The following is a 19,894-nucleotide window of genomic DNA, read 5'->3' as shown; positions in this document are numbered from 1 at the left end:
CTGACATTCGCTTATAGGTCTCAAAGGATACCCGGGCCGCTGTGCGTCCGTGATGTCTCTGAGTGGCTGGTAAAAAGGAGGCTCGCCACGACCCTGACACGTCATGACTTGTTCTACTCGGGTTGGCGGCTTGACTTTATTAAGGGGTCATTTTCTAATCAATGGCCACTTATATCTTGTCCATGTTCTATTCCTTTAATAGGGTATTTTTCATGTGGGAGATTCTGGCGTCTATCTACCTAGCATGTTGTGCTATATTACGCCCAGATGTAGTGATTCGTTCATCTGTAATTGTGTCTAATCTATCGTACTGTATCCCCGCAGTGTTTTGACATCCGCTTACAGGTCTCCAAGGATACCAGGGACGCTTTGCGTCTGAGATGTCTCTGATTGGCTGTTAAAAAGGAGGCTCGCCGCAACCCTGACACGTCATGATTGATGTGTTCTACTCGGGTTGGCGGCTTGCTGCGAGTAAGTCAGCAGAGTAGGAGGGCTTAAGCCTGGTAAAAGACCGGAACTTCTCAGTCTCGTGTGCGGCCATTGTATCAGAGTCGTGCACGCGCCGGGAGGTTGAACCGGCACAAAACTGTGCTAACCGGCAGTAATAATCTAAACAATCGTAATCCCTGATGATGTATCACATGTACCAGTGATACAGAAACGCGTTGGATTATCTATTCAGCTAGTGGTATACAGTGTATTATATAATAAGAGGAGAGGTTGGTCTAGGGGGTGGAGAATCGCTACCACTACCAATAGACCTTTCTCTGCTACTGACCACTTGACTGAGCCTGCTGTTATGTGCGAATTGGGCTTTAAGAGCTTATTTTAGTATCTACTAATAAAAATTATTTTAAGTGTTCTAGTCAGGCAGTAAATCTATTTTTTTTAGTCTGCCTAAATGTATAATTTGCTGTTGGGAGCACAATGCACTGTGAAATGACAGTAGAATTCTAACGTGACTTATAATATTTACAAGTTATGTGCTTTAAATTGTAAATCATTAGCCAGTAAATATATTTGTGAGGACTTTTAGCTTTTTCAAAATACAAAGTGCAAAAAAAAAGTTTTTTATTTTCGGCTGACTAAATCAATGGAATACAGATGGGTTACCACTATGAGTTCTCAGAGCTCAGTTCCGTAATTTCTGTACTTTTGTTGATGATATTTAGAGCTTCTTTAATAGTATATATTGTCTGGGCATAGTATCATCAATTGGTGCAAAGCAAATATGGTGCCTATTTTCAAAAAAGGCCCACCGATCGTGAGAACGGCGGCTCTGAACCTCCGTTCCTCCTCACTTCACCCCCGCCCTCACAGTGAGAAGGAGCTGAAATAGCATGGTGGTTGAGCAAGCGCCCGCTGCTCCATTCAATATCTATGGGACTGACCAAAACAGCAGAGCGTTTTGCTTAGCTGTTACCGTTATTCCCATAGACTTTGACTTGAGGGGCAGCACGCATGCTTGCCCATCACTTAATTTGAAGTTATCCTCACTGCGATTGTACAGTGAGGAAGAACAGGGGATTTAGGACCCCCGTTTTAGTGACTGGTGGGGACCCCCAGCAATCAGACACTTATGACCTATCCTGTGCATCGGTGATAATTGTCCACTCTGGGAATACCCTTCAAGGGTCTGCATGAGACAGAGAGTAATGTTAGAAGTGACAGTCAGCACGGTTTTATTAAGAACAGAAGTTGTCAAACAAAACTGGTTTGTTTTTATGTGGAGATGAGTAGAAGCCTGGACAGAGGGGCACCCACGGATACAGTATTTTTGAACTTTTTAAAGGTTTTTTAAGATGTCAATTATAGACGCCTTATAGGTAAAATAATATTCATTGGTTATGAAAGTATCGATTGAAAACTGCCTCTAGGACCGTATCCCGATAGTTGTTTTACTCTGAATGGTCCCCGGTTATAAGTGGTGCACCCCAAGGTTCAGTGCTGGCACTGCTATTATTCATCTTATTTATATATTATTTAGAGCATGGGATTAATAGGATTGTTTGGACGACTATTTTTTCTCCAAACTTTCCCATAAGTTGGCTTGGTTGAACGTTCATGTTTATTTCAAAGGGGAGAGGGGAATAAGTCGCTTCCAGACACCACTAGAAATCCAACATGCCCGATCCTTCTTTCCCCTGACATCTGAAGTCGGGGAGAGTCAGGTGACCCCCATTATATTGTCAGCCAATCAATATCTTAAGTGTATGGGCTCTTTTAATGCCTAATTGAAGGGTGAAAAATAATTGTTGGGAGGAGACCACTGTAACTTGCTGGCTTGAAGATTAATAAATCTATTTACCTACTCAGGAAAGTAAACAACTGTATTATTCTGTATATTTCCTTTATTTATCAAGCACTTGTGGGTAGTTATTTAGCTCTACTGTTTTGCCTGAAAGGAGGGTATGTGTACAACAAGAATAAATAATTTCTTTTAGTTAGCTATTCAAAGGTATCATATCTTCAAGATTGCTATTTTGTTTTTCTTACTGAGAGCAATAAACTTTTGTTCAAATCTCTCTTTGTACAACATTTTAGACATTGCGACTTAAAACTGAATGTCATTTGTGGAATGTCCTTCCAGTCACAGTCTACTGCATCTCCTTAGTCTTTTATTAGACGGCTGCAGATGTCTAGAACATTTGGACACTGGGCTACTGAAACAAAGTGGGACAGCAGAATATTCACCAATTTTTTCACTAGAACTTTTCTTCTAAGGGTCCATTTACAGCTTTTTGTTTCTTTCACTTGCTAAATACACATCAGAAAACGTTATTTTTTTTTCTATTCGCCATTTTGGAAAGTGGACTGTGAAATTCCATGTTTCTCCATCCATGATTTTTAATTATTAATGGATAAGGTCATAGAAAACAGGACAATAGCTTCTAAAGAAGGTTCAAGTTTACTTTTATTTATTCCTGTATCCATAACATTGTCTTACAGTTTCCTTCCACCCTGCCTTGCAGCCTGTAGTATTGTTTTCTGTCACTTTTGTTGACCTCATTCTTGGACTGAACATGACTTTCCCCTCTTGCTGGATTATATGATGCTTGCTATTTTATGTCAAAGTGACCTTTTCTTTTTGTTCTCTTCCATTAGCCTTGCTCCTGCCTCTTTTCCAAAGCTTTACTAAATTAACCAAATGCAGTGAAGGTTGACATTATGTAACTTTCTTTCCCACCCACGCTAAAGAAAAGTCAGAAGTACTTAAGGTATTTCCTGATAGAAACGAGAACGGAATTTTAAAGCTGGACTAGCTTCTCTCAGTTTATCTCCATAAAACCTGCTCTCGCTTTCATATTTGGAACAGAAGAGGAAATAGTAAACTGCTAGGTTCTTTGATGGGTTGATTAATAAAAAGTTAATTATTTCTGTGGATAAGAAAGCCTTGGTGTTGTCATATTTTAAGAGTACACATCTGTTCTTTCTGTTTAAAAAATTCGGGAAGTACAAGTACATTCATTTTTAAATAAGAACCAGAAGGGAGGTAAAATAAAGTAATCTGAAATCAAATTGTGTAGGAACGTAGACACGGCACTTTTTAGGAGGGTCCTGGTTTTACAGGCGGATTTTGCACAGTAGGAATTTAAAAATGCATTAGGGATGCTAACAATTTTCTGCCTCTGGATATCAATTTTCTGTACTATTAGTGCTAACCATGCTGAGGTTTTTAGGGAAACACCTGTCTACTTTGTCTCTGCCAGTCATTCACCCGTGCCTCCTGGTTCCCTTCACCATAAATTAGTTTTTCAAGCCTTAAACAAGTCTACTGCAATTTGTAAGGAATTATCTGAAACTGTAGAAGTCTATTCAGCAGAAATTCTATCAGCTAAAAAGGATTTTAAGTTGAACATAAAACATAGGACTGTTTTTTACTTCAACCCTTTGCTAATGGACTTGTCTTTGGGTTGGTCCTGTTTTTTTTTTTAGTAATGCCACTTTGTACCTGTATAATTGTCTGAAAACAAAACCACTTCACAAGTGAACTCACAGTACATAATATTTTGGAAAGCATCACAGCACTTTTGCTACTGCATGTATAGAATAAAATCAGTGCATAATTTATACATGTTAAAGGAAACCTTTCATGTTGAAAATGCAGTCCAATCTGCGGGCAGCATGTTATAGAGCAGGAGGAGTTGAGCACATTGATGTATAGTTTTGTAGGTAAAGATTCAGTATAACTTGTAATTTATTGATATATGCTTTGCATATTCTCTGCTTAAGAGTCCAGTGGGTGGTCCTAATCATGAACTGCAATTTCTGTGTGCACACTCATACAGGGAAGCCTGTCAATAACTAAGTAGGACCGCCCACTGGACTCCTAAGCCCAGAATGTGCAGAGGTTTCAATTACAAGTAATACTGAATCTTTTCCTACAAAACTATACAAAAATGTACTTAACTCCTCCTGCTCTATAACATGCTGCCCACAGATTGGACTGCATTTTTAATAGAAAAGGTTCCCATAAGCACAACATATTTAACCCCTTCCCGCCGCAGCCCTTTTTCAGATTTTCATTTTCGTTTTTTCCTCCCCACCTTCCAAAAGCCATAACGTCTTTATTTTTCCGTCGATATAGAACTATGAGGGCTTGATTTTTGTGGGACGAGTTGTCGTTTTTTTCGTAGCACTATTTATTTTGCCATATAATGTACTAGGAAGCAGGAAAAAAAAAATATTTGTGGCGTAGAAAATGAAAAAAAACAGCGATTCCTCCATGGTTTTTTGCACTCCGTTTTTACGGAATTCACTGCAATTAAAACAACATGTTAACTTTATTCTGTGGGTCAATACAATTACGGCGATACCAAATATATATAGTTTTTTCTATATTTTACTACTTTTACAAGTAAGAACCTAAGTGTAAAAAATAAAATTTATTTTGTGTCGCCAAATTCCGAGAACCACAACTTTTTTATTTTTCCGTCGATTAAGTGTTATGAGGGCTTATTTTTTGCGGGATAAGGTGTAGTTTTTAATCATACCATTTTGGTGTAAATGCGACGGTTTGATCACTTTTTATTTCATTTTTTTGTGGGAGATCAGGTGACCAAAAAATAGAGATTCTGGCGTTTACATTTTTTTGTTTTTACGGCGTTCACGGTGCGGGTTAAATAATGATATATTGTAATAGTTCAGACTTTTACGGACGCGGCGATACCAATTATGTTTATTTATTTTTTTACTATGCTCTAGGGGGAAAATGGGAAAAGGTTTTTTTTTTTAACTTTTAATATTTTTTTATTTTTTTTACACAAAAAAAACAACTTTACTTAACTCATTTTTACTTTTTTTTATTAGTCCCCCTAGGGGACTTCAAACAGTGATCGTTAGATCGCTTGCACGATATACTGCATTACTAATGTATTCCAGTATATCGGGATTCTGACAGGCAACTCTTTAGCCCTGCCGGAGTGTACAAATATGGCGGACCTGGGGGCCTTCATTAGGCCCCCAGGCAGCCCTAGCAACCATCGACCCCCCGCGATTGCACTGCGGGGGGCGAGATGAGCTGTTAGAGGCGATCGCCCCCCTCTTTCTAACGATTTAAATGCTGCGGTCTCAGTTGACCGCAGCATTTAACGAGTTAAACTAGCGGGATCGCGCTCGAGCACAATGCCACTAGTTACTCTGAGGTGTCGGCTGTAACAAACAGCCGACACCAGCATCGTATGAAGCGGGTTCACTCCGTGAGCCCACTCCATACTTCCCCTACCCGACTTTGGCGTATGGATAAGTCAAATGTCGGGAAGGGGTTAAAGCACTAGGTTGTTTTTACGCAATTCCGGTAAGAAAACCCCAAAACAAAATAAAAACTTAGCCAACAAACTTCTCAAAAAGGGGGTAAAAAAATAAATCTTATATTTGCCTCAGACATATTTATACATAAAAAGGTTTATTCACGGTGGAGGAGTTGTTAGGAGGGTCATACAATCTTTAAAAAGCAATAAGGAAACACATCAGATTACATGAAAGAGGCATACAGACAGCTGCATACCCACGTTACTACTCCATAATGGAGAATGACTCTACACAGGAATACTCCAAGGAACGAAAATAGATTATTGCTGGTCAACAAGTATATAAAACCAGAATACTTGATACAAAAATTCCCAGAATAGGGACATTTCACATGCTTCCCAAAGTACACAATCCTGCAAATCTAGGGAGACCAATCAGCTCATCCACTGAAGAAATCGCTGGATGGGTGGAAGGTGTTCTTAAATCCTTGGTAAACAATACAGCTAGCTAACTTCAAGACACAACTTATTTATTAAATTAACTGTCCGCAATAGGCCCCCTACCTAAAGGAAACTATCCCAGCCATTATGGATTCATCAGGCCACTGGCCTGCTATCGTTACATTGACGATATCATTGACTAAGTCTAAGCAACAGCTGAAAACATTCTATGAGCATTTCAGTCAATTTCATCCCACCATCAGCTAAATGAACTTTCTGGACACCATCATCAAGGTACAGAACAATATAATAGAGACATCGCTGTACCAGAAGCCAATTGACTTTCGCACATATCTCAGATGGAACAGTTTCCATCCAAAACCCATAAAAAATTCAATCGCCCACAGTCAGGCTATTGGTTACAACCACATACGTTGTAATCCCACAGAAAGGGACAAACATTTTTGATAATCAAATTGACAGAGCCACTAGATAACCAAAAAGCAAACCATTACAATAAGAAACAAACCAAAAGACATTGGGTACCTTTACAATCCACATCTTGAGATGCTAAAGAGAGTTGTGGAAAACGGCATCCGATATTACAGAAAGATGACCGTTTAAAAGCAATATTTTCAAATCCCATTCTGTGTTATAGGTAGCTTCCTAATCTAATAGCATCATTTTCAGAAGCTCACTGTCCTCTCTATCAACAATATCATTTTCCTGCCATCAGAAAAAAAACGTTAAAATTAAAACCTGTCCGTACTTAACCCCTTCCCTCTTTAGCCACTTTTGACCTTCCTGACAGAGCCTCATTTTTCAAATCTGACATGTGTCACTTTATGTGGTAATAACTCCGGAATGCTTTCACCTATCCAAGCGATTCTGAGATTGTTTTCTCGTGACACATTGGACTTTATGTTACTGGCAAAATTTGCTCGATATGTTCAGTATTTAATTGTGAAAAACACCAAAATTTAGCGAAAAATTGCAAAAATTAGCATTTTTCTCAATTTAAATGTATCTGCTTGTAAGACAGGCAGTTATAATACACAAAATTGTTGCTAATTAACATCCCCCATATGTCTACTTTAGATTGGCATCGTTTTTTGAACATCCTTTTATTTTTCTATGACCTCACAAGGCTTAGAACATTAGCAGCAATTTCTCACATTTTCAAGAAAATTTCAAAAGGCTATTTTTACAGGGGCCAGTTCAGTTGTGAAGTGGTTTTGAGGGCCTTATATATTAGAAACCCCAAAAAAGTCACCCCATTTTAAAAACTTCACCCCTCAAAGTATTCAAAACAGCATTTAGAAAATGTCTTAACCCTTTAAACATTTCACAGGAATTAAAGCAAAGTAGAGGTGAAATTTACAAATTTCATATTTTTCTGCAGAAATACATTTTTAATACAATTTTTTTTATAACACAGAAGGTTTTACCAGAGAAATGCAACTCAATATTTGTTGCCCAGTTTTTGCAGTTTTAGGAAATATCCCACATGTGGCCGTAGCGTGCTACTGGACTGAAACACCGGCCTCAGAAGCAAAGGAGCACCTAGTGGATTTTGGGGCCTTATTTTTGTTAGAATATATTTTAGGCACCATGTCAGGTTTGAAGGGCTCTTGCGGTGCCAAAACAGTCAAAATCCCCCAAAAGTGACCCCATCTGGGAAACTAGACACCTCAAGGAAATTATCTAGGGGTGTAGTGAGCATTTTCACCGCACAGGTTTTTTACAGAAATTATTGGAAGTAGGCCGTGAAAATTAAAATCAACATTTCTTCAAAGAAAATGTAGGTTTAGCGATTTTTTTTCTCATTTCCACAAGGACTAAAGGAGAAAAAGCACCGCAAAATTTGTAAAGCAATTTCTCCCGAGTAAAACAATACCTCACATGTGGTAATAAACGGTTGTTTGGAGACACGGCGTGGCTGAGAAGGGAAAGAGCGCCATTTGGCTTTTGGAGTTCACATTTAGCAGGAATGGTTTGCGGAGGCCATGTCACATTTACAAAGCCCCTGAGGGGACAAAACAGTGAAAACCCCAAACAAGTGACCCCATTTTGGAAACTATACCCCTTGAGGAAATTATCTAGGGGTATAGTGAGCATTTTGACCCCACAGGTTTTTTGCAGAAATTTTTGCAAGTAGGCTGTGAAAATGAAAATCTACATTTTTTCAAATAAAATGTAGGTTTAGCTAATTTTTTTTTCATTTCCACAAGGACTAAAGGAGAAAAATCACCATAAAATTTGTAAAGAAATTTCTCCCGAGTAAAACAGTACCCCACATGTGGTAATAAACGGCTGTTTGGACACACGGCGAGGCTGAGAAGGGAAAGAGCGCCATTTGGCTTTTGGAACTCAAATTTAGCAGGAATGGTTTGCGGAGGCCATGTTACATTTACAAAGCCCCTGAGGGGACAAAACAGTGGAAACCCCCCACAAGTGACCCCATTTTGGAAACAACACCCATTGAGGAAATTATCTAGGGGTATAGTGAGCGATTTGACACCACAGTTTTTTTGCAGAAATTATTGGAAGTAGGCCCTGAAAATAATAATCTACATTTTTTCAAAGAAAATGTAGGTTTAGCTAATTTTTTCTCATTTCCAGAAGGACTAAAGGAGAAAAAGCACCACAAAATTTGTAAAGCAATTTCTCCCGAGTAAAACAATACCCCACATGTGGTAATAAACGGCTGTTTGGACACACGGCAGGGCTTAGAAGGGAAAGAGCACTATTTGACTTTTTGAGATCACATTTAGCAGGAATGATTTGCGGAGGCCAGGTCACATTTGCAAAGCCCCTGAGGGGACAAAACAATGAAAACGCCCAAAAAGGGACTCCATTTAGGAAACTACACCTCTTGAAGAATGCATCTAGGGGTGTAGTGAGCATTTTGACCCCACAGATGTTTCATAGAATTTATTAGAATTAGGCAGTGAAAATAAAAACAGTCCTTTTTCTTCAATAAGACGTAGCTTTAGCGCAAATTTTTTCATTTTCTCAACAAATAAAGGAAAAAAAGAACCCAACATTTGTAAAGCTATTTCTCCCGAGTACGGCAATACCCCATATGTGGTCATAAACTGCTGTTTGGGCAAACGGCAGGGCTCAGAAGGGAAGGACCGCCATTTGGAGTGCAGATGTTGCTGGATTGGTTTCTGGGCACCTGTGGGCCCAAAACAGTGGAAACCCCCCAGAAGTGACCCCATTTTGTAAACTACACCCCTCAATGCATTTACCAAGGGGTGTAGTAAGCATTTTAACCCTGCAGGTGTTTTGTAGAAATTAGTGTGCGCTCAATGTTGCAGAGTGAAAATGGGATTTTTTTCCATAGATATGCCAATATGTGGTGCCCGGCTTGTGCCACCATAACAAGACAGCTCTCTAATTATTATGCGGTGTTTCCCGGTTTTAGAAACACCCTACATGTGGCCCTAATCTTTTGTCTGGACATATGACAGGGCTCAGAAGTGAAGAGTACCATGCGGAGTGGAGGCCTAATTTGGCGATTTACAAAGTATTGGTTCACAACTGCAGAGGCTCAGATGTGAAATAATAAAAATAAACCCCTGATAAGTGACCCCATTATGGAACTGCACCCCTCAAGGCATTTATTAAGGGGTGTAGTGAGCATTTTCACCCCACAGGTCTTTTCCATAAATGAATGCGCTGCGGATGGTGCAAATTAAAAATTTATATTTTTCCCTAGATATGCCATTCAGTGGCAAATATGTCATGCCCAGCTTATGACGCTGGAGACACACACCACAAAAATTGTTAAAAGGGTTCTCACGGGTATGACGGTGCCATATATGTTGAAGGAAACTGCTGTTTGGGCACGCTGTAGGGTTCAGGGCCGAGGGAGCACCATTTGGCTTTTGGAGAGCGGATTTTGCTTGGTACTATATTTGTTTGAGTATTGCTGGTGTTTTATAATGTGGGGGTACATGTAAGCGGGGCGGAGTATATAAGGGGCATAGTCAGGTGGTATAAAAAAATAAAAATAATCCATAGATGTGTGTTACGCTGTGAAGCAATCCTTTCTGCACAGGCCGGTGTCGCACTGATAAATGGTGTCATTTCTTATCCCCCTTTTGGTCCACACTCCGCGCCTTTGTAGTTTGGGGAATTTTGCTGGGAAAGTATTATCCTGGTATAATACGGGCACCGTCGCTTCCATCGGATATGATTGGGCCCTCCCTTCCTGGTTCCCTAATTTTAGGTCCTTGATAAATCGCCTCTTGAAACAGAAGAAATGTTCTCCTCGGGCACAACTGCATATTTTTTTATTTCCTGACTTATTGGAGCCATAACTAATTTTATTTTTCATAGACGTAGCGGTATGAGGGCTGGTTTGTTGCGGGACGAGCTATAGTTTTTATAGGTACCATTTTTGGATACGTGCGACTTTTTGATCACTTTTTATTGTAATATTTGTAGGGCAAAGTGACTAAAAAACAGAAACTCTGGTAACGTTTTTTACGGGTTTTTTTTACGCTGTTCACCGCGTGCAATAAATAATATAATATTTTGATACCTCCGGTCGTTACGGTCGTGGCGATACCAAATACATATGGTTTATTATTATTTTTCAATAATAAAGGACTTGATAAGAGTAAAAGGGGGATTGTGTGTTATTTGATTACTTGAAACTTTTATTGTTTTCAAACTTTTATTTTTTGCACTTTTTTTTACACTTTTTTATACTTTTTTTACACTTTTTCTCAAGTCCCACTAGGGGACTTGAAGGTCCAACGGTCAGATTTTTTTTTTTCTAATACATTGCACTACCTATGTAGTGCAATGTATTAGATCTGTCAGTCATTCACTGACAGCAAGCCGTTTAGGCTTCGCCTCCCGGCGGGGCCTAAATCGGCTTCCGTAATGGCAGAGCAGGAGACCATTGTGTCTCCTGTTGCCATAACAGCAGTCGCCAGTCCCGATTGCCTGTCAGGGCTGGCGATCTGCTTGTAACCGCTACGATGCAGCAATCGCTTTCGATTGCTGCATCGAAGGGGTTAATGGCAGGGATCGGAGCTAGCTCCGGTTCCTGCCGTTACAGGTGGATGTCAGCTGTACAGTACAGCTGACTTCCACCACTGATGACGCCGGATCAGCTCCTGACCCGGCGCCATCTTGCCGGCAGCTACGGAAGCCGATCAGGCTCCGCCGCCGGGCGGATCTTGACCGGCTTCGGTGCTAGGCAGACCGGGAGGCCAGTATTAGGCCTCCGGTTGCCATTGCAGCCACCGGAACCCCGGCAATTTCATTACTGGGGTTCCGATGAGCTGCAAACACCTTAAGTGCAGCGATCGCGTTTGAGCGCTGCACTTAAGGGGTTAATGGCGGGGATCGAAGCTAATTTCGGTCCCCGCCGTTACAGTCGGATGTCAGCTGTAAGATACAGCTGAGATCCGGTGATGATGGGACCGGCTCAGCTTCTGAGCCGGTGCCAAACGTTTGACGTACATGTACGGCAAGATGCGGGAAGTCAGTACTTTCCATGACGTACATGTACGGCAAATGTCGGGAAGGGGTTAATGACCGTAGACAAGATAAACACACATCAGAATTACAAGATTCCAGGGACCTTCACCTGCACTGCACCAAATGTGGTCTACTTAATTGTATGTACTAAATGTCCTGCAGAGGGTCTATATGTAGGTAAAGCTAAGAACAACAATAAACTCTCATTGTAAGACAAAAAAAAGAAAATAAGGACAGGTCTACCTGTGGCAGCCCTGACCACAGCATCTCAGAAATAAAAATATTAGTATTAAAAGGAGACTTCAAATCTCAGAGAGTACAAACTACTGACAACCTCTGGCACCCTGGGAACAGGAATGAATGTGTCACATGGATTTATAGAATTACACATCACTTAAAGGGTAACTAAACTTTAAAAAACTTCTGACATGTCATAGTGACATGTGAAAAGTTTTGATCGGTGGGGGTCCGAGCACTGAGACACCCACCGATTTCTAAAACGAAGCGGCAGAAGTGCTCGGGTGAACACTGAGACGCTTTGTTTCTGATCACCAATTGCTCTGGCTTTCCGAGAAAACGCGAATGGGCTCAATAGGAAGTCTATGAGCCCGTACACCAATTGCTTGGCTTTCCGAGAAAAGCCATTCAGAAAGAAAGCGTCTCTGCACTCCCCCTAGCGCTTCTCCGGCTGCATTTTAGGGATTGGTGGGGGTCTCCATGCTCGGACCACCACCGATCAAAACTTTTGACATGTCACTATGACATGTCAGAAGTTTTTGAAAGTTTAGTTACCCTTTAAGGAATGTGCCCCTCAGACCTTGTGGGGGCATCACAACCGTGGACCAGATCTCAATCAAAGAACAATAAAGCTTTCACATTAGCTATGATCTGTTTTTAAACTATTTACTTAGATTAAGTGGGCACAGGCTAACCAAAACTGAAAATTGGAAATAGCACATTATTTAGTAAGACTATGTTCACATCTGTGTCGAGCCATTCCGTTGTTCTGCTCTGTCACAGGAGCAAAACAAGGGAACACCAGAAGCCATGGTGTCGTTGCACCACAGACACCACTGGTGGCCGGCAGAACCCATTTACTTGAATGGGTTCCGTTGGAGTGTCCCTGGTTTTACCGGAAACAATAGCGCAGAATGCTCCACTATTGTTTCCGGTAATCTCTGACAGATCTGCGATGAAGGCCCCTAACGGACCCTCCTACACAGATGAAAACAGGCACTAAGCAACACCATTTTATATTTTATGTACTTTCAGTAAGTTTTAGAAATTGGTCAAATCCTTTAATAATCTAATCCTAAATGACAAACATTAACAATTATCCTTATGCCTAAAGCTCTGAGTCCTCTGTTCTTGCCAATAGAAAATTAGTTCCAAATTTGTTATACATTTTTTCAGTTGTTGATTATTGTTGCAGTTGTCCATAATTGGGGCTTTTAACCAATTATTTTATAATAATGCACATAAATGATATTTAAAAACGATCAGAATGATTTTGCATGGGAAAGATTATTCCGGTCTTAGCAGTATTGCACTGCATGCCCCTTTGATAATCCATTTCCTGATAGTGGAAAAATATCTGAATTCTTGATGGATTGGAGGCAAATTGACACATGGTGCATCCTGGTCCAAAATTGAAAACATAAAGTAGATGGTACATCAGGTCAGAGGTGGGGAGATATGCAAATACTTTAGCAAGAGCTTAAAGGGAATGTGTTGCCAGAAAAACATGTTTTTTTAAAAAAAATTAAACATTTAGTGTGTGGGTGATTAAACATTGTTCAAATTTTTTTTATTTTTTTCACGAGTCAGGAAATATTATAAATTAATTCTAAATTTATAATACTACCCATTTTTGGTCACTAGATGGAGCTATTCCCAAAATTGCAGCAGTGCAACATTGGGTTAAAAGCCCTCGCTCTAGTGAGCTCTCAGCATCCCCCCCTCCTTTATCCTGGCTAGTGCCGGGATAAACGAGGGGTTTGAACGGTGTAACCTCCTACACTGTGTGTCGCCATTTTTTGAGCTAACACACAGTGTAGTAGGTTTACATACAGTAGTAAACACACACAAACACGAACATACATTGAAATCTCTTACCTGCTCCTGCCGCCGCGGCTCCCTCCGGCCCGTCCGCTCCGTTTGCTGCCGCTGGTCCAAGTGCACAAATCCGGAAGCCGCGACCGGAAGTAGTAATATTACTGTCCGGCCGCGACTTCCGGTCCACAGGAAAATGGCGCCGGACGGCGCCAATTTCGAATTGGACTGTGTGGGAGCGGCGCATGCGCAGTTCCCACACAGACGCCGTACACGGAAGTCAATGGGACGGGAGCCGTTCGCAGTCCCTATGGGACTGTGGCTGCCGTATTCCATGTCTGTATGTGTCGTTAATCGACACAGACAGAAATGGAAAAAAAATGGCAGCCCCCATAGGGAAGAAAAAGTGGAAAAATAAGAAAAAGTAAAACACAAACACACAAATGAATATAAACGTTTTTAATAAAGCACTAACATCTTTAACATATAAAAAAATAATTTGTGATGACACTGTTCCTTTAAGATGGAGATGAGTTCTATTGCGGATCACTAAGTATATGCGTATTACAGGTATGAAGTTTTCTGTACACTGTTCAAGGAATTTTCTTCGCCTACTAAAGAGTTTTTCTATAAAAATTACATACCTCCTACTAAATGACAGCAAGACACAAAATAATTACAACTTCAATGAAAACTTTATTATTCCATATAAGTAGATAAAAATACATGAAAATGGAAGCATACCCACAGAGAAGCAGGACGAAACACGAGGCAGGGCGTCTTACCTCTTGGTCTGTATGTTCCTCTCCTCTTGTATCTAGGTATTTGATTGGCTTATTGTATGCATTTTACACTTTATATTTAACTCCAGTCCTAGTATACTTATATGGCTTACACTTAGCATTTGCACTTTCCGTTTTTTATATGTACTGTATCTGATTGACTATAGACCATGGTGTTAATCCAGTGGTCTCAACCATGCGGGACGCATGCGGCCCCTGGGGCTGTCATCTGCGGCCCGCGGGTCACAGAGCCGCTAGTATCGGCTCTGCTCCGGGACTCTGGAATTCCCTGACATCGTTGTCCACATATGAACAGCGATGTCTGGGGCTTCCCCAGAGCCGTCAACATATGGACAATGTATCAGGTTCTTCCCCAGACCCGTGCAGAGCGCTAGTATCGTCTCTGCTCCGGGACTCTGTGGAATTCCCTGACATCGTTGTCAACATATGGACAGTGTATCAGGGTCTTCCCCAGAGCGGAGTCCCGGGCAGAGCGCTAGTATCGGCTCTGCTCCGGGATTCTGTGGAATTCCCTGACATCGCTGTCCATGTTTGGACACACGATGTCTGGGGCTTCCCCAGAGCCGGAGTCCCGTGCAGAGCGCTAGTATAGGCTCTGCTCCGGGACTCTGTGGAATTCCCTGACATTGCTGTCCATATATGGACAGTGTGTCAGGGTCTTCCCCAGAGCGGAGTCCCGTGCAGAGCGCTAGTATAGGCTCTGCTCTGGGACTCTGTGGAATTCACTGACATCGCTGTCCATATATGGACAGTGTGTCAGGGTCTTCCCCAGAGCGGAGTCCCGGGCAGATCGCTAGTATAGGATCTGCTCTGGGACTCTGAGGAAGCCTCTGACATCGCTGTCCATACATCGACAATGATGTCAGGGGCTTCCCCAGAGCAGGAGTCCCAGTGATGTCAGGAGCACAGCTGGAGTCCCAGGAAGAGCCTACTAGTGCTCTGCCCGGGGCTCCAGCTCTGGGGTTGCCCCTGACATCTCTGTCGATATATGGACAGTGATGTCAGGAGCAGAGCTGGAATCCCAGGCTGAGTGCTAGAAGCGGCTCTGCTCCGGGACTCCAGCTCTGGGCAAGCCCCTGACATCACTGTGGCAGCATCTTGCGAAGGGCACTGTGGCAGCATCTGCGGAGGGCACTGTGGCAGCATCTGCGAAGCGCACTGTGGCAGCATCTGCGGAGGGCACTGTGGCAGCATCTACGGAGGGCACTGTGACAGTATGTACAGAGGACACTGTGGCATTATCTAGGGGTGTGTGGCAGCATCTACAGAGGACTCTGCGGCAGCATCTACAGAGGACTCTGCGGCAGCATCTACAGAGGGCACTGCGGCAGCATCCACAGAGGGCACTGCGGCAGCATCCACAGAGGGCACTGCGGCAGCATCCACAGAGGGCACTGCGGCAGCATCCACAGAGGGCACTGCGGCAGCATCCACCGAGGGCACTGTGGCACTATCTAAAAAGGTGCTGCTCAATCTTGACATGTGTGCTAACTGAGCCTCCGGACTGCATTTAGCGACACTTAAACTGGAAAACTGGATTGTTGAAATAAGCACGTGGAGAAATATCTCAAATTTTAAACCTAGCGGCATTATTATAGTAATGTAGTATTATTATTATAGTGTTATAGTAGTTCAAATAACTAATTAACAATAATTTTGTATTGTATCAAATTTGAAAGTAATGCGGCCCGTCAAATTCCCATGTTTTCTATATGCCGCCCACTTACCCGGCCGAGTTTGAGACCCCTGGGTTAATCCTTCATCGTGGGCATGTTTACATTTCCTTATATTTTTATTTATTTATATGTAACCATAAAGATTTCATTGAAGTAATAATTATTTTGAGAGTGTTGCTGTTATTTAGTAGGAGGTATTTAATATTTAGACAGCACCTCATTTCCTTTTTGGAGCTAGTACACGCCCATTTACCATAGGTGGTAGTTAAAAAAAATAATTATATGCAACCCTCCAATTTTCACCTAAATAGCAGAACCTTTTAGCGGCTATGCACATATCTTTAATATTAAAAAAGGTAGAAAAATCGAGGCACTCCCCGATGATGGCAGAAAAACTTCTTTATTTTCTGATCATGGTCTATTTGATATGAGATTGCGTTTTTAATTTTATACTCAACGTGCTGTACTTGTCGATGAGCACCCCGTGGGCAATCATATAGCCGACTTCATATATGACCACGTCCGTAGAAATCGCTATGTAGGAAGATTGCTTTGTCTGAATTGGTCAGTGCCAGCCTCCTCTCTTCCTTCTCCCTTTGAAAAACACATATCCCTACATATACTGATCATTGCATAGACAACACATATATCTATAATAGCATGCTAAAGATGCTTATTCATTGTACAGAAGGTAACTCCAAGCGCAAGATAGAAGAGAGCAAATCTCAGGGTTACTCTTAATCCTATCCAGTGCATGATGTTATAAGCCCACATACATACAGTATATGCTCTCTATGCAGAAAATAAATGCAATTATGGAATTAAATAAAGTGAGTGCTTTAAAATGAACAAGTTAATATATATCTTTACTTTTACACATTTTCCAGAATTCTCTTGTCCAGTTTGTGCCTTCACCTTGCCACTCAATAAATTCTGTACTTTGTTAGTTTTGTTCCTCAAATCTCTGAAAAGCCTTCTCTATTACTTTAATCTGCTGGCATTTTATTCTACATATATATATTACTTACTTTCTTTCACAGTCATCATATTTTTATTGTCCTCCATGCTTAGGGCACATACCCATTTTGTGGCGGACTAAGCCATGCCCACATGTGGTGGCCAATGGCCGTCTGATTAATACCACAGTGCTACCGGCAAAATCCTGTAACATGTACCCTCACAGCCCTGTCCTGTTGCTAACTTGACGTGTGTGTGTTTTTTTTTGCGAGCTAAGGTGACCAAAAAACAGCGATTTTGGCGGTTACATTTTTTTGTTTTTTACTGTGTTCACTGTGCAAGTTAAATACTGCTATATTGTAATAGTTTAGGCTTTTACGGATGCAGCAATACCGATTTTGTTTATTTTTTACATTACTTTATAGGAAAAATGGGAAAAGGTTTTTTTTTTAACTTTTAATATATATATATATATATATATATATATATATATATATATATATTTTTTTTTTTTTAAAACCTTGTTTACTTTATTAACGTTTTATTTTTACACCATTTATTACTCCCCCTAGGGGACTTGAACTAACGATTGTTAGATCGCTGGTACAATATACTGCAATACTAATGTAATGCAGTATATCGTTATTTTCACAGGCTTCTGTTAAGCCGTGCTGGAGATACGGCTTAACAGAGGCAGACAAAAGGCAGACCTGGGGGCCTTCATTAGGCCCCCTGGTTGCCATGACAAAGACCGGCGCCCCCGATCGTGGCGTGGGGGCACCAATGAGCTGTCGGATGGAGCCACCCCCTCTTTTCAACGCTTCAGATGCTGCGGTCACAATTGACTGTAGTATTTGAGGGGTTTAATTGGCCAGGAACAGCGCAATCGCTGTTCCCGGCCGTTAGTTTGGCTGCCAGCTGTAAAACACAGCTGACACCCGCAGGGTAGGGAGGGCACTCAGCCCGTGAGCGACCTCCATACTTCCCTATGACACTTATCACATACATGTACGTGATAATGCGTCAAGGAGTCAAAGGGGTTGTCGTAAGCTTAACATTTATCACCTATCCAATATCCCTAAACCCCTGCCCGCCCTCCCGCTTCATTCAATGTCTACGGGGCTGACGGAAACAGCAAAACTTTGTACTTAACTATCTTCATCAGTCGCGTAGACTAAGAATGAAGCGACAGGGCGCAAGCTTGTCCTCTGCTTCATTTAAGCTCCTCCTTACTGCGCAGAATGGGAGGTTCGGAAACCCCGCTTTAGTGATCGGACACATTGCTGTGGATAAGTGATAAGTGTTAATCTTGGGAAAACCCCTTTATATGATAACATTTTGGTTAACTACAGCTAATTGTGGGACAACCCCTTTAACTCTTATGACTGTGTGAAGGAAAGTAGCAGGATCAGTTCAGTGTCAGGCTGGCCCGAGAGCAGTGGCATAGTCTGCTTTCTGTGGCAGGTTTACCACGGGTCCACAGATAGACAACGAGAGCAGTGAAGGCTCTAACATTTTTAGCAGAGTTGAAGAAGTTACAATAGGTGCAATCAACAATAAAGCTTTTCATAAGGCCAACTGTGGGTATCATGTTTTATCAGTCCAATAGTGTACTTGCACCCTCCATCTGTGCTCATACTTCCTTCATAGTACCTTCATGGTGGAAAGCACCCAAGGTAACCTACCACCTCATCAGCAAAACAGGATGCGGTTTACGTGCAACCCTTATAATACCATCGCATTCCTTCTAGTATGCAGGATATTAATACTATTCGCATATATTTTTTACATGCCTTTGTGGGTAAATGGATTCCTAGTTAAATTCTGCAATATTGTAGCTTTAAAGCTAAAATATGGTGCATAATTAGCATTAGATCTTTGTCATTGGATCCCGCCAAGATCAACAGCATTCACTAACAATTCAATATCTACGAGCCTTTCAGACAGTCCCCCGACATTGGGAGAAAAAAAAGGATTGAATGTGTCAGATTTTTACCACAATTGACAGCCCTTATCCTCCCTGCCCTGAGATATTGTGTGTGTTGATGGAGTTAGGACTGAAGATAGTCTGTCCAACATATATTTCTGTTGTATATGGCCAGCTTTTTTGCCTCTATCTCTTTTCTGGATTATTGATTGGTTTATGTGGCTAGTGTTTAGCAGTTCACTCTTTTCTGGTATCTTATATCTGAAATCTGAACAGGATATCCCCTATTGCTGTATTCAGATAAATATGCTGATTGTATCTAAATCGAAGTATGTCATCAATGTCTCGTGGAAATGAAACCCAAACAATTGCAGGTAATAGTAAGGCTTGCTCCTCTGTTGGATATGCTTTCTTGTTTGCAGTTGCCTAGAAGCTTTGTCCCAGCATATACAAGCACCTATTAAATTACTTTCCCCGTCACATCATCCTGTTTAAAAAGATAAATTACCCAATTTTATCCTTTAACTATAGATTGCCTTTACAAGCTTTCCTAGGTTTCTCCCAAAGCTGTTGTAATTATGTGATACTCTTGCTATAAATAACCTAAAAGTGTTTAGTCTCGGCACTTCATGATTAGGCTCATCTCGTGCATGACAAATGTAGGAGTTGTTCCTTAATGACGGCTTCCGTTGTATGTTACTGCATGTTTACTGAAAAGCTTTACTACATTAGTAATAGTTTTTGGCTGTAGCCAACTTCCATACCATAATCTGTACCTAAAGTAGT

General features: G+C 41.3%; 1 protein-coding gene across 4 annotated transcripts in view; it reads left to right on the top strand.

Annotated features, from left to right (window-relative positions):
• The window catches only part of AFG2A (AAA ATPase AFG2A), a 524,877-nt gene that overhangs the window by 133,623 nt on the left and 371,360 nt on the right, over window positions 1–19,894 (top strand). Inside the window, exon 14 of one of the 4 annotated variants that reach the window (XM_075860480.1) lies at window positions 2,545–3,346. The exons of the other annotated variants lie outside the window; for them this stretch is intronic. Within the exon in view, the coding sequence (XP_075716595.1) occupies window positions 2,545–2,614 (70 nt within the window). The 3' untranslated portion in view covers window positions 2,615–3,346. Of the gene's footprint in view, window positions 1–2,544; window positions 3,347–19,894 lie in introns of those variants that run through there. 4 annotated transcript variants of the gene reach the window in all.

The sequence above is a fragment of the Rhinoderma darwinii genome, chromosome 1 (genome assembly GCF_050947455.1).
Source record: "Rhinoderma darwinii isolate aRhiDar2 chromosome 1, aRhiDar2.hap1, whole genome shotgun sequence".
Classification (NCBI taxonomy): Eukaryota; Metazoa; Chordata; class Amphibia; order Anura; family Rhinodermatidae; genus Rhinoderma; species Rhinoderma darwinii.
This window is presented reverse-complemented; position numbering and strand designations above follow the sequence as displayed.